Source organism: Coccidioides posadasii, chromosome 3 (genome assembly GCF_018416015.2).
Source record: "Coccidioides posadasii str. Silveira chromosome 3, complete sequence".
NCBI lineage: Eukaryota > Fungi > Ascomycota > Eurotiomycetes > Onygenales > Onygenaceae > Coccidioides > Coccidioides posadasii.
Window position 1 is genome coordinate 5,070,352 of NC_089409.1, and position 12,693 is coordinate 5,083,044.

Sequence of the window (12,693 nt, forward strand, 5' to 3'; positions counted from 1 at the left end):
CCGATTTTGTTCGTTTCAGGTGCAACAATGCTGCATGTAGGTGCACTTGGAATGAACAAGAAATCCATATCGGAAGGATTCAATTTGTGGGTCGGGACCGGAGACTGGCCTGCACAAAACCTGGTGAAATTGTTCTTATTGTCCAGTACACTATTACTGCCAACAGCTTTGATAAAAGAATCCATTCCCTGAGACCTCCGCTTTGCCCGAACGAGCTGCTCTTACTGGAAGACCAGGAAACTCACATCATACATGAAGACAACATTCTAGCCCGACTGGATGTCCATCTTGACTACACCTTTGACGGATCGGGTAGCTACAAACCCTCAGAAACAAATGGGCTCTTTGTACGGCGAGTGATGAATACAATTCGCGACACATCATCTGTACAAGAGCTCCGACTTAGCACTCCACTCCGGGGTGAACTGGAAATCGCGGCATACGGGAGGGATATGCTGATCAAGATGCTCTGCCCAGGCGACCCTATCAAGAGGACTATATCCATTCCCTTCCAGCTGTTCATTGACGGATTCGGTCTATATCGGAACATGTACCGAAATATAACTGGCTTCTATATGATCCCTGCAGGACTTAATGATTCCGAAAGAAGACGACGAAACAATGTATATACAATCGCTCTCGGGCCTCATGCTACAAATTTTCCCGATGTTGTGGAGGCGTTGGCTCCCGGTTTACAAGCAGTTGAAAGAGGATTTGACATTGTGGTAACTGGTGAAGGAACTGTCAGGGTCATTGCTCCTTGTATTGCTTACCTTGGTGACATGCCGCAGCAAAATGACAATGCTGGGATCAAACGCCCTACTGCAACAGTCTCCTGTCGGAGCTGTACTGTCTCCGATGCGGAGAGGTTCAATATGAATTTCGACTTGGTGAAACGCGGCCGATACCATTACCAGTTACTCAATTTGCGGGCCGAAATTGAGGCGAAGCGGACTGTTCGGGAGCGAGAAGCACTGTGGAAGACCCATGGATTGGCCAAGGAAAGTCCCCCGGTTTTGAAGATCTGCCCGGCACTGAATCTGGTGACATTTTTCCCCTCTGACCCCTGTCATAGTGAATTTTCGGGCCTGTCCAAAATTGCGCATACATTATTGATATCACATATATTGACACCTGAGGGGCAGAAGGAATACTGCCAAACCCTACAGAGGTTTCCATTTCGGAGACGCTGGGCCCGACTGCAGTCCCCAATTACCCATCTGGAGTCCTACCAAATCCAGGAACACGCCCGAGCTTCAATTGTGATCCCAATTATACTCCGCTTTGCCCTAAAGCCTGACTGGATTCAGACTGTTGTTCAGCAGGCTCTCTATAACTCCTTTGGTGAACAGTCAATTGATCCCGACATTCCGTGTTTGTTGCTTGCTAAAACCTTTGGTGCTATTGCAAGAAGCAATTCACTATTGACTTCTCAGACATCTGTCGGGTACAATGAACTTAAAAGTGTGGTTGCCAACGCCCGAACTATGCTTCAGAAAGTGATAGATGCTACTATCATGGCTGCCGAGGCACCACGGTCGGCTAGCCGGGCAGTATGGATGCTGAGATCACGGCAGAATTCACCAGTGTTCAATCAGATTGTTACACCCCCGACAGAGGATATTTCAATCAACACCGTCAGTATTGCCCCGAAAGCAGGTAAGATGTTACATGCTTTGAAACACCGACCAAACATGCATATCGGGGTGCACTATGCCGACCAGGCAAAGGAGTATGCTGTGCCAAATAACTGCAATGTACTGATCGGGGAGGATAAACACCGTGAATACAAAGCATTTGTGCAGCGAACCAACAAGCGTGATGTTGAAAAGGTTTTACTGATTCATGAGAGCTTCAAACGCACTATATCCTTGACTCTTGATGGGGCTCTTATGGAATCGGAACCCTATATCACCAGCCAGATGAAGCAACTTCATCGCGAATGTCCGATCCTCATGCAAGACCTCGTGCGATCGGAACACAATGAGCAACAAGATGATGATGAGAATGCCGACGAAGCCGATGACTCATATGCTACCACCCCCTTCCATACCTTAATCAATGCCTACTGCCGACTACCAGCTAGCCGCAAAGTCATGGAATTGCTTGGTTTACAAAGCGCGCGGCTTTCTGAACTACCAGTTACGCATCCCTTTTTGCAAAAGCTCCGACTTTCATACAGCAGTGATTGGGCATATCAACATATGCTTGGCAGAGGTTCGACCCCAATCCGATTGTTTCAAAAGCTAACCTTTACATTCAATGGAGATGCGCATCGCACTACATTGAAACTCGATGATCTGGTTGAGTATACTCGTGCATCGGGCACCAAGATCGGGCAAATAAGGTGCATATTCACCCACAACCAGGGCAGCAGCTGGAGGGTTTTTTTTGCCATGTTCTCTGCTCATGAAATTCGGCGCGAGAGGGTACTGGATTTGCCGATTTTGCAGGTGAATCGGGATGAGATTCATATAATCGGCCTACCTGCAATCCGCAAACCAAGCCTTTACACTATACCTGTCAGCAAAGATTCCGAAAGGCTCGAACTAGATTCTGCTCTGCCGACTACCTTTCTCAACTGCACTTGGAGCGTTTCCTTTTTATAGGTGGATCGGGCGGTTTGATGTATGTAGTATTGCGCATTAGTTGAAATCCAATTTCTCTCTCCAGTGTCTGCTGGGGTAACTATACTATAATGGTTTCTATACTATAATGGTTTCCCTCCATATTTATAAACCCGAAAAGGTATCCCGAACGTTCCTAGATATATTCGTTGATCAGGGGTTTCAACGTTTCCCGATTTCTACGTTGAGGATCGGAAGCTACGTTTCCGAATTCGGAACGTATATATTTTTAAACTTCCAAACAACCGTGGATTCGGATAAACGTATATTCCGACGTAAACGTATCGGGACTAGTGGATCTACGGTTTACAAATCCTCCCCATTTCTGCTATGGCCGAAACGCCAGGTCACGTGGCATCTAACTAGTTAACTTAATCTGTGACGTCGCTCGGACATCGGCTTACAATTCCGAGCAATTACTCCGAGATCCCGACGACCGACAAAGACATCAAATGCCCGTCTGCGCTCAGCGTGTCCTACAAGAGTGCTTACGGCGGCCAGCTACTTTGGACTCCGTGCACACCACCTATCAAAGAAGAGAAGACGTTTCAACCGCCATTCGTGTGATTTTGGTTAAGTAATGGCCTCTCTCCCATTGGTATTTTGCTCCTCTGGTACTCCGTACCGCCGGTAAAACCCCCAGAATATCCAAGGATATGTGCCCAGCATGTGCGAAGCCAATGGCCGTGGATAATGAAAATCCTTCTACATATCTGTTTACGTAGCGCGCCGGAGAACAAGGATCATACATGATACTGATGTATAGCCCTGAAATTCAGGTGACACTCAGGAGGCATTGGCGGTGCCTAAGTGCTTAAAAATTAGATCGCTAAATATGACAGGATCTCCTAAAGCATGCGAAATTCTACACGTTAGTTTGGTACCATTTTTGAGGAACCTGTTCCATTGAATAATTATATTGTCTGGCAAATCTACAGAGTTGATTAAGTATTAACTAGAAAGTTGTGCAGAAATAAGCTTGAGCTATCTCCCATTTCCATCTGCACAGCAGGCATAGGTATGATTGAACATGTTCTCAACAGCAAGGGCACAACTTTTAGCTGGCAACAGGAGTGATCTTGGCTTTCAAATGAGGCCCTATATACTCAGGCAAAAAGCGGTCACGCCACTGAAGCTCGCGGGGGCTATAAACGAAAAGAAGTTAGCGTTGAACACGGGAGGAAGAATCGAGCCTTCCTAAGAAAAAGCTCCCTTACCTTGACGGATCCATTTCAATGTCAAATTTCCGGTAAAGGTGCGCAAAACAGAAGTATAGTTCTGCCCATGCAAGGCTGGAGTAACGGAATCGCAGTTAGCTAGAAATGAAACAAATAAATGATCGGGGGGGTTCCCTTACTTTTGACCTAGGCAACTTCTAGGGCCATGAGAGAAGCTAAAGAGCCATTTATCGAGTTGCGATCCCTTTTCTCCGAGCCAGCGATCAGGGATAAACTCGTTCGGCTTCTCAAAAACGGTTTCGCTGCGGTGCACAAAGTGGCTGCTCATCCCTACCACGGTCTTTGAAGGAGGCTCTTATTAGTATGGCTTAGGGCCACATCGTCAGTAAGAGAATTATTATATGCACTTACTCCACCGGGAATGAATTGTCCTGATATTTTAGCGCCCGAGGGTGGCACAATCCTTGGAAGCGCAGATGCGACACCCGGACTCATGCGCAATGACTCTTTGAGAACAGCAGTCTAGAAAGGAAAACTAAATGAGTCCAGGTATATCAGAATTGGGCAACTTGCTTTCTTACAAGATAAGGCAGTTTCTCCAGGTCAGTCAAATCAGGGAGCGTGTTCAGGTTCGGCCAGACAGCATGAATCTCTTCTTTCAATCTTCGATACACTTCAGGTTGTTTCAATATGTAAAAAGTACCATGCATGAGGGTTGTGCCGGTTGTATCTGCGCCGCCAAACATAAGGGCTTGCGCTTCTTCATAGAGGCTGTCTGCACATGGTACGGTCCGGCTCTTGTACGCCTCTGGTCGCAACAGCTCGTGAAAAACTGTCCGGGAGTGCGGAAGCTTCTCCAATGTGCTAGGGTCCTCTGTCATTTCCTTAATTTGGCCTTTTAAAAGCTAGTTATTTGGGTTAGCCAGAGGCTTTGCGCTGGGATGTGTTTGGAATTTACCTGCTGGAGATCTACCAAGCCTGCTGTTAACGGGCTCACAATCTTAGAAATAGCCGGCGGACAGTTCACGATCATGGACTTATAGAACGCAGAATGTTTGAAGCGAACAAACACAGGCAATGACGCATCCATCGCTATGATAATTGGTGCCTGATGATCTGGTGCATTAATAGCATCAACTGAGCTGCCAAAGCAGAGATCTAGTCCAGAGTAAGTATGATATGCTGCTGCCAACAGTAAATTCTACTTACAGGTAATGACATCAATCGACATGCATCGGAAAGCGTAAAAGAGGTTTACTGTTGAGTTTTTCTTCCGTTCGAAAGATTTACATAGTTCCACAACCTTCCAAGAGTTAGACCAAAACTTTTGAGGAGCTTTTCATATAGAATAAAGGAGAAGCACCTACTTTCTCCTGGACGATTCCCTGTGAGCCAAGGATAGCTTTCCTGGAGAGCATGCGATTCAGAACATCCTTGCGTTCCTTTGCTTCTTTGTATGTCAAGAAGCCAAACGACGACCGGTCCTCTCCAAAGCTATGATAAAGGCTTTCCTCTTTATCCCATCGATTGGATGGGTTGTAGATTTCGAGATAGGTTGCAGGATTACTGAAGTGTAGCTGAGGGTTGAAGTATTCAGCATGGCTTCTTTACTATGATCAGGGAGACAATGATAAATGACAGCTATACCTCGTTTGGCCCGACACGCACGATGTCGCCTTTAGAGAAAACGGACATGAATCAGTTATTATACACCATCATGCTCAGTGTATCGACTCACCATAGCGAGCATGATGCTCTTCTAGCAAGTGCACAAAAGAACCTTGGGCGACACATTCCACATATGTTTTGTAAAGACGAGTGAGAGCTCCAATTCGAGGGCCCGGGAATTTGGCCAGCGGATGCCAGTATAAGGTTTTAATCCCTTGGTAAACAGCCCATCCCGCTAGATATAGGGCTGCTAGCAGGATCCAATGGCTTTGGAAACCGAACTCCGTGAGAACAAAGGGTTTCATGTCGGAAGAATATCATTCAGGTATTCCCCAATATTCCGGAACACAAACCCAGCAGCTGGAGCTGGGGCCAGCCGGAAACATGATTTAAAAGGTCAGGAGCATGGGTCTCCTCTAATACCCCGTTCATGCGAGCATTTCCTTGCAGCTCCTTAAAATTGAGCCAGAAAGGTTTTAAGTTTGTATTGGCGGGAAAGGAAAGCCATAGCGCGAGGCGCCAGTGGGGAGAGACCACGAACGAGCGGCGGATTGGCCGGGGAAGCCCAACATTGGCAGGCAGAGAAGGTTGAAGCGGGCGCCGCGATCACTCCATGCTCCACCCAATGCAGAGGGACCGCATCCGGAGCAAAAGCGGCATGGGCGGTCCGCATATTAGATTTTTTGACTCGGGGGCCTGGCGAAATGGTTGGCTCGTTTTCGCCAGCTCAAAAGTGCTTGTGGCGGCAAGGGAATGCCCTTCGGGGATGCGAACAATGTCCCTGCCCGGATCGCACCGTTTTGGCTTTGAAGGGTGCGGAGAAGGTTTGGATTCTTTCGAAAAAGACCAGCAACAAGAATTCTGGACTAAGCAGGGATGGTGGCGGCATTTTAGGATTCCTGGCAATGGGGCAACGCCGCTCGCCGTTTTAAGTTCGGGGGCAACATGTGTGATGGTTTTGGCGGAGCACAAAAAGCAACCAATATTGCCCCATAACAAGACCATCAAGCTGTGGCACGGAAGGTTCCACGCCCGGTCCCAAATATTTTCTCAAACATTGCGATGCATTGAAATATCAATATTCAGTCACCTCGCCGTATATCCTCTCTCGGAACTCGAGCCAAAGAGTTCACGTTTTCGGAAACAGAAATGGACGGGAATCACTCGGATATCGCTGTGGTAGGTCACCCTCTTTTTTTTTTTTTCGTGGTGAGGACCGAGGGACGTTGCTTACCTCTTACCGCGATACTAAGGATTCCGTCCAAGACTCCGACTCCGCTTATGGAGATGACTCTGGGTCGTGAGTGTCAAACATGTCCCTACCTCTGCCACCTTATCTCTCGACGATCCGCGTTGTTAACCCGTGTCCATTTTGCCTCCAGAGAGTACACATCGCTGAAGAGCAGCATTACCAATTACCGTTATGAAAATGGTAGACGTTACCATGCGTTTCATGCTGGGGCCTACTGGTAAGGTACCGCATTTTGCCTCCTGACAGTGCTCCGCCTAATGCCAGAGGAACTGCTTTCTAACCGACTTGTAGGGGTCCTAATGACGAAAAGGCAATAGACCACTTAGATATCGGGTGCGTTCTTTACTTTTGTTACAGATTCACTATTCCGGACATGCTGACTCTTTGCAGGCATCATGTCTTTTCGGTTATGCTGCATGGAAAGCTCTATTTAGCTCCTATTCCAGAGAACCCTCAAGTAAGCCCCCATTCCGGGCTTTCTATGGAGGCTGCGATGATGCCGGTTTGTGCTAAAACATCCTTAATTTTAACCAGCGCGTCCTTGATGTGGGAACTGGAACTGGCATATGGGCAATGTTAGTCCAAACATCACAACCCCCCCCCCTTCTTTCTTTTTTCCCCCCCGGGTTTGCGTAGCTCTGTCATTATGGGCTGAGGAATTTACTCAACTTTGGATACCAGCGAATTCGCCGACCTTCATCCGTCCGCTTCAGTCATAGGGACCGATCTGTCGCCAATTCAGCCAAGGTTTGTCCCGCCAAATGTGGCGTTTGAAATCGACGACTGCTGCGACGAATGGGTTTACAAAAACCCGTTCGACTTCATCCACGTGCGAGGACTGTACGGATGCGTCGCCGACTGGGACAAGTTCTACAAGGAAGCGTACAGGTATGCGGATGACTGCCTGCGTGCACACTGGGGTAGCCAGCGAGGTTTCTAACTTGTTTCCCTGTTTCTTTAACCTACGTGCAGAAACCTCAAACCGGGTGGCTACATCGAACAGCTGGAGCAGTCGGTATACCTCAAGTCCGATGATGGCACTGTCGAGAAGACAATATTTGAAAAATGGGGCCAAGTATCCCTTGAAGCTGGCGATGCGTTTGGAAAGACGCTACGAATCGTGGACGAATCCCGTCAGGGAATGATCGACGCCGGCTTTGTGGACGTCGTTGAGAATCGTTTCAAGGTGCCCCTGGGGCCGTGGCCGAAGGATCCTCACCTCAAGGAGCTGGGAAAGTATAACCGTTTGCAGTGGCAGGAAGGAATAGAAGGCTGGACAATGCTGCTCTTGACCAACTTTTTGGGGGTACGAGCTCCCTCTTTCGAACCCTTCAACTACACCGTCCATACAAATCGCTAATCGGTCTCTAGTGGACCCGCGAGGAGGTAGAACTTTATCTGGCGGAGGTGAGGCGTGGGCTTCGCAACTCGAAGATTCACGCCTATCAAGAAGTGTACGGTCTCTCCGGTACCCTGAGAATCTTTTGTTTGTGCTGGAGATGAGAGTTGGACAAGCCAGTCACTGACTTCTCGAATTCTCTATTTTTAGGACGGTCGTCTATGGGCGAAAACCAGAGTCCAAAGCATAGCTGGCGTCTCCGAATACCCCTTTTTTTTTTTTTTTTTGGAAATGCTTAGGGGTATGCATAGGTTACCGCGTGTTAAGTCTCTTCAACTGCGTACCCGGCAACCGAAGTGAGCCTGGAACTCGGGACGAACTTGATTGTGTCTCTCTGCAAGCAGCACCATTAGCAACAAGGTTAGCGTTGGGATTCTGTTAAAAACCTGGGTTCGAATGGGTCGACGGATTACTCTTCCTCCGAGACTCCGTTGTTTCCACTTCCTACCCGTAAAACATTGCGCCTTCCAGTATTCCCAACTTGCCAAGCATTTATATCACGTGAGAAAGTAGTTAGTCTATTATGTAATATGCGGGGAAAGGCGCGCCGGCGTCTGGTTTGGGCGGGCGAATCCCGACCGGCGGCCGAGCAGCAAGGTTTGCCGTGCCGATCTGAGAGCCAAGGTTCTCGACTCGCGCGCCGCACATCTCGAGCGAGCATCCATACCCCAAACTGCCGCTGTAACTCTCAACTGTCTCCTGTGCACCCAAGAGCAGCAGCACTTCTTCCTGGGCTCCCATCTCCAACCAAGGCACAAAACAAAGCACGGCACCTCGAGACAACATGTCCGACATGATGGTGCCACCCACCTTCTGCCAACGGGTCAATGACCTTGCAGAGCCAGCGCCCCTGTTGCTCGGCAGTGCATGGAGTCAGTAAATTCATCCCACTGCGAAGGAATCTTCGAGGTCGCCGTGATTCTTCTTTATTGACAGTCCTTCCAATTCTGCTTTTGTTTTAGATTTTACGGTAGTCTTCTTGGACACGGTGTTTAGACGGGGAGAACTGCTTGCTCCGATTCTCAGGATGTCCCAGATCAGAGCCGAAGGCTTTTCGAGGTTCTGGATAAAGTTCTCAGGTATGTAGATTGCTTGCATTTGCAGCTCGTGCAAACTGCATTTGACGGGAGTCCGGCAGCAATCATGCTGTCTTGCGAGGTGCAAAATGTGTTCGACAGCCGCCGTTTCTGTCTTACTCCAACCCTCGATTATATTCATCTTACAATGTCCCATCCTCAAAAACTAAACCCTCCCTTCCCACTTTTAGGAGCTCGGGACCCCCCATCTTCCATACCAGCAGAACCCGTCGGCTCCAGCGCTCTGATGCCAGCCCTCCTCTCCACCGCTAGCGGCGTAATCCTCGACATCGGCCCAGGGACAGGAACGCAGATGCCTCTCCTGACCAGCCCGGGCATCAAAGCCATCTACGGCGCCGAACCCACCGATGGCCTTCACACCGACCTTCTCGCCAAGATCGACTCCTGCGGCCTATCGTCAAAGTACCAGATCCTCCACTGCGGCGCCGAGCCGCAATCCCTCATCCCAGCCTTGGACAAGGCGGGCTTCAAGGAGCTGGGCAGCGGCGTCTTTGATACCATTATATGTGTGCGAGTGCTTTGTTCGGTGCCAAGACCCGAGGAGACGATTCAGGGCTTGTACCGCTTGCTGAAACCCGGCGGTAAGTTGCTCATTGCGGAACACGTGGTGAACCCGTGGTGCACGAGGCAGGGGAGTATTGTGGGACGGTTGGCGCAGCTGTTTTACACGCTACTCGGTTGGCCGTTCTTCATGGGAAGCTGTCACATGAATAGGGATACGGGGAAGATGTTGAGGAAAGCCGCTGAAAGAGATGGCGGATGGGCGAGTGATACCCTAAAGACGTCTTTTGCGTGGGGGCCAATGCCTTATGTCAGTGGGATTTTGGTGAAGAGGAGCTAGAGACGATGTTGTGTCGGGGGAGCGTTAGTTCATGATAGGTTAGGAGATACCCGGTGCTGATTCCCCACTTGTTGTTATGTTTTGTTGATGGCTTCTTATATTCGGCCTGCTAGAATGCTTTGGTTTGTGTTTTTGGATGGACTTTTTTTTTTTTTTTTTTTTTTTTTTTTTTTTTTTTGGTTCCCAGCTTTTGGCGTTCTCTATCTCATGGTGTGAATACTTGTCTTCTCGAGCAACTGGAGTCTGAAAGTTGTTCAATTAAGACGTCGGTATACTTCATTATTTACATCGTCAGCTGAGCTCAGGGTCCCTTGCATAATCCATATCGTAATAACCCACGCTATTATGGGTTGCATTGCGTAATGTTTTGGTGGTCTTGATTCAGTATTCGAGACGGCATATATAGCCTTCTCAGGTCTGAAACATAGCTTGCTGTTGCTATAATTCTTGTCCTCGTTCTCCAGGCTTCGGTCGATTGGGTGGCCACCAATCGAATAAATCAAGAGCCTCACTCGTCCATGGCCCTTGCTCTTCGTCATTCCTCGAACTATCAGGCGTACAACTGCCACTAACTGTCATCAGCCGAGTCTGTAAGCTGCGACTAGGGCGACTCGACCTGGATCTTAGCGCAGAGGTATCTGATAGGGATTTCTGGAGGCCGTTGGCCGCGGTTCTGTGTCTATGTGGAGGGGCGGGATTTGATAGAAGGGTAGTAGATTCAGTTGGCTGCGCAAGAGCTTCAATATCTGAATGACTCCGTAACAGCGATGGTGATTTCGGTGATGGCCTGGTATTTTCCTTTTCTTCTTCTTGTATTGCTGGTGGCGGTGGGTTAGGTTTGAAGAAATCTGATATCGACCTCGTAGCCTTCTGGGAACTCGGAGGAGCTTCAGATACATGAAAAGATTCTTCGAGAACGCGCATCGTAGAGGTGGATGGAATGTAGTCCATAGGAGAGTTTCCGCCCGTTGGGGTCAAGACCGCCATCTTCTCGCCCTCAGACCTGGACAGCCCTCCCAAGGGAGTTACAGAGCTACCAGAGGAAGGCTCGATTCCACCTCCCGGAATAGATGTGTTCCAGGAACTGCCAGTGGATTCCCTCTGGGCTGGTTTCTTTCCTGTCTTGGGTTTCTTCGATATCTCTAAACACATGAGCTTCTTGCGTGGGTTTTCCACTGGCGATGGAAAGGTTATGTCGCGCTTATCTCCATGAAACATGGCGGTAATCGCTTTCTGGTTGCCCAACAGGGCTTTCTTGGATCCTTTGCGACCATGCTCTGCACGGCTTGAAGAAGTGATCTTGAGCGCGCTGGCTGGCTGGAAACCACCGGATGTGTCATTCTGGTTTGGCTTCGTAGTAGATGCGAGGTTTATTCCGGTACTTCCCCCGTCATTTATTTTACGCGCGGAGATTCGTTCAAGATTTTTCGAGGCAATGCTGGCGTCGCCTTCCCGCTGTCTCTCAACCACCGGGGATGGCTTTCTTCTCTTGGTCGGCCGGTCCGCGGCATGGTCATGCTGGTCTTGATCATTCTCACGCTGCAGCTGAAATGGCGACTTTGTGGGGAGCACGGCTCTCCCCAGTGGGCCGCGATTCTTCCCCAGCAGCTCATTCAACGACTTCGGTCTAGCAGGGTTCGCGACCACCCCAGCAGCAGCGGCGGCGGCAGGAGTTTGCTGAATCATCGTCCTCGCAGGCGATGCAGTCGAGTTTGTCTTCCTCTTCTCCAGCAGTTCAGTTAGATCGGTCTCCGTTTTCTCCAAGCACTCGCCAACCTCGACGAGAACACCCCGCTCCAGTTCCAGCTGGTCACCATCCTGGACGGTACTGCTCTCCCGCATGTGTAGGTCCCCGACAAAATCTCCGGACGTGCCGTAGACCATCACCCGCCGATTAAACGTGTGAAAGCGGAGAAACCCGTCCTGCCATCGCTTCGCTTTTCGTTTGATGTCGTATGTAAAGAGGCAGGAGAACCTGATGACGGCCGCGGTGGTCTGGCTGGCGACCGGGCGTGTCATCCTGGCGGAGGGGGTGCAGTCCATTGTCGAGCTCGGCCCAGCTCCCTACGTTCCAGCAACCGACTCCCCAGCCCCGTGCGGACGGCTGTTGATCATTGATCGTTGCTCGTCGCCGGCTGAAATGCCTGTCGCGTGCATCCGACGCGTCAAGAAAAACACGCTTAGTCAGCATTCATTCCGTCCCGCGGCAGATTTCAATTGCACCGTCGACGATGAGCTTGTTTGAAGGGGATGAAGGCGAGAATAGATGATAGGTAGCTATGGTGGAAAACATGGCTATCTACCTACTTGCTAGTCTAGAGGAAGAATGGTGGCCCAATAACTTGATGCCGTAGCTAAATGTCCAAGCCCCAAATCACAGTAGCTCGGAGCAGAACTCATCCCCAAAAGACCATCATTGGGGATTGATTGATCATGTAACTAACTAACTAACGAGCTAGAAGAAGCTCGCGAGTGCTGCAGCCGTTTTGGGTTCATTGTGCCAATGTTACGCCGTTGGCGGAGGTACCTCAGCTACAGAGCTCACTGGCTGAGTTTGTCGCCTGATTTTATCTCCCGCATATCCTTGCTCGATCCTGGAAGTGATACAAGATCAATCTCTCTGGAGATGGG

The 12,693-nt window shown here is 49.5% G+C and overlaps 4 protein-coding genes across 4 annotated transcripts; 2 read left to right on the forward strand and 2 right to left on the reverse strand.

Annotated features, from left to right (window-relative positions):
- Positions 1-3,524: 3,524 nt before the first annotated feature.
- D8B26_006587 (uncharacterized protein) lies at positions 3,525-5,900 on the reverse strand. The gene is made up of 10 exons (XM_066125232.1): positions 5,544-5,900; positions 5,453-5,481; positions 5,173-5,382; positions 5,015-5,108; positions 4,764-4,963; positions 4,387-4,710; positions 4,217-4,327; positions 3,985-4,145; positions 3,845-3,919; positions 3,525-3,772 (listed from the first exon to the last, which is right to left on the reverse strand). The coding sequence occupies exons 1-10, from the start codon at positions 5,776-5,778 to the stop codon at positions 3,685-3,687; spliced, it is 1,527 nt and encodes a 508-aa protein (XP_065981314.1). The 5' UTR covers positions 5,779-5,900; the 3' UTR covers positions 3,525-3,684.
- A 665-nt stretch (positions 5,901-6,565) lies between these two features.
- Positions 6,566-8,602, forward strand: D8B26_006588 (uncharacterized protein). Its single transcript, XM_066125233.1, has 10 exons — positions 6,566-6,652; positions 6,727-6,773; positions 6,856-6,942; positions 7,017-7,058; positions 7,116-7,182; positions 7,260-7,300; positions 7,407-7,613; positions 7,698-8,031; positions 8,097-8,179; positions 8,275-8,602. The coding sequence occupies exons 1-10, from the start codon at positions 6,623-6,625 to the stop codon at positions 8,312-8,314; spliced, it is 978 nt and encodes a 325-aa protein (XP_065981315.1). The 5' UTR covers positions 6,566-6,622; the 3' UTR covers positions 8,315-8,602.
- Positions 8,603-8,795: 193 nt separating this feature from the next.
- On the forward strand, positions 8,796-10,386 carry D8B26_006589 (uncharacterized protein). Its single transcript, XM_066125234.1, has 3 exons — positions 8,796-8,996; positions 9,087-9,203; positions 9,392-10,386. The coding sequence occupies exons 1-3, from the start codon at positions 8,909-8,911 to the stop codon at positions 10,060-10,062; spliced, it is 876 nt and encodes a 291-aa protein (XP_065981316.1). The 5' UTR covers positions 8,796-8,908; the 3' UTR covers positions 10,063-10,386.
- A 114-nt stretch (positions 10,387-10,500) lies between these two features.
- Positions 10,501-12,430, reverse strand: D8B26_006590 (uncharacterized protein; the record flags this gene model as incomplete). Its single annotated transcript, XM_003069454.2, has 1 exon — positions 10,501-12,430. The coding sequence occupies exon 1, from the start codon at positions 12,103-12,105 to the stop codon at positions 10,501-10,503; it is 1,605 nt and encodes a 534-aa protein (XP_003069500.2). The 5' UTR covers positions 12,106-12,430.
- Positions 12,431-12,693: the final 263 nt, after the last annotated feature.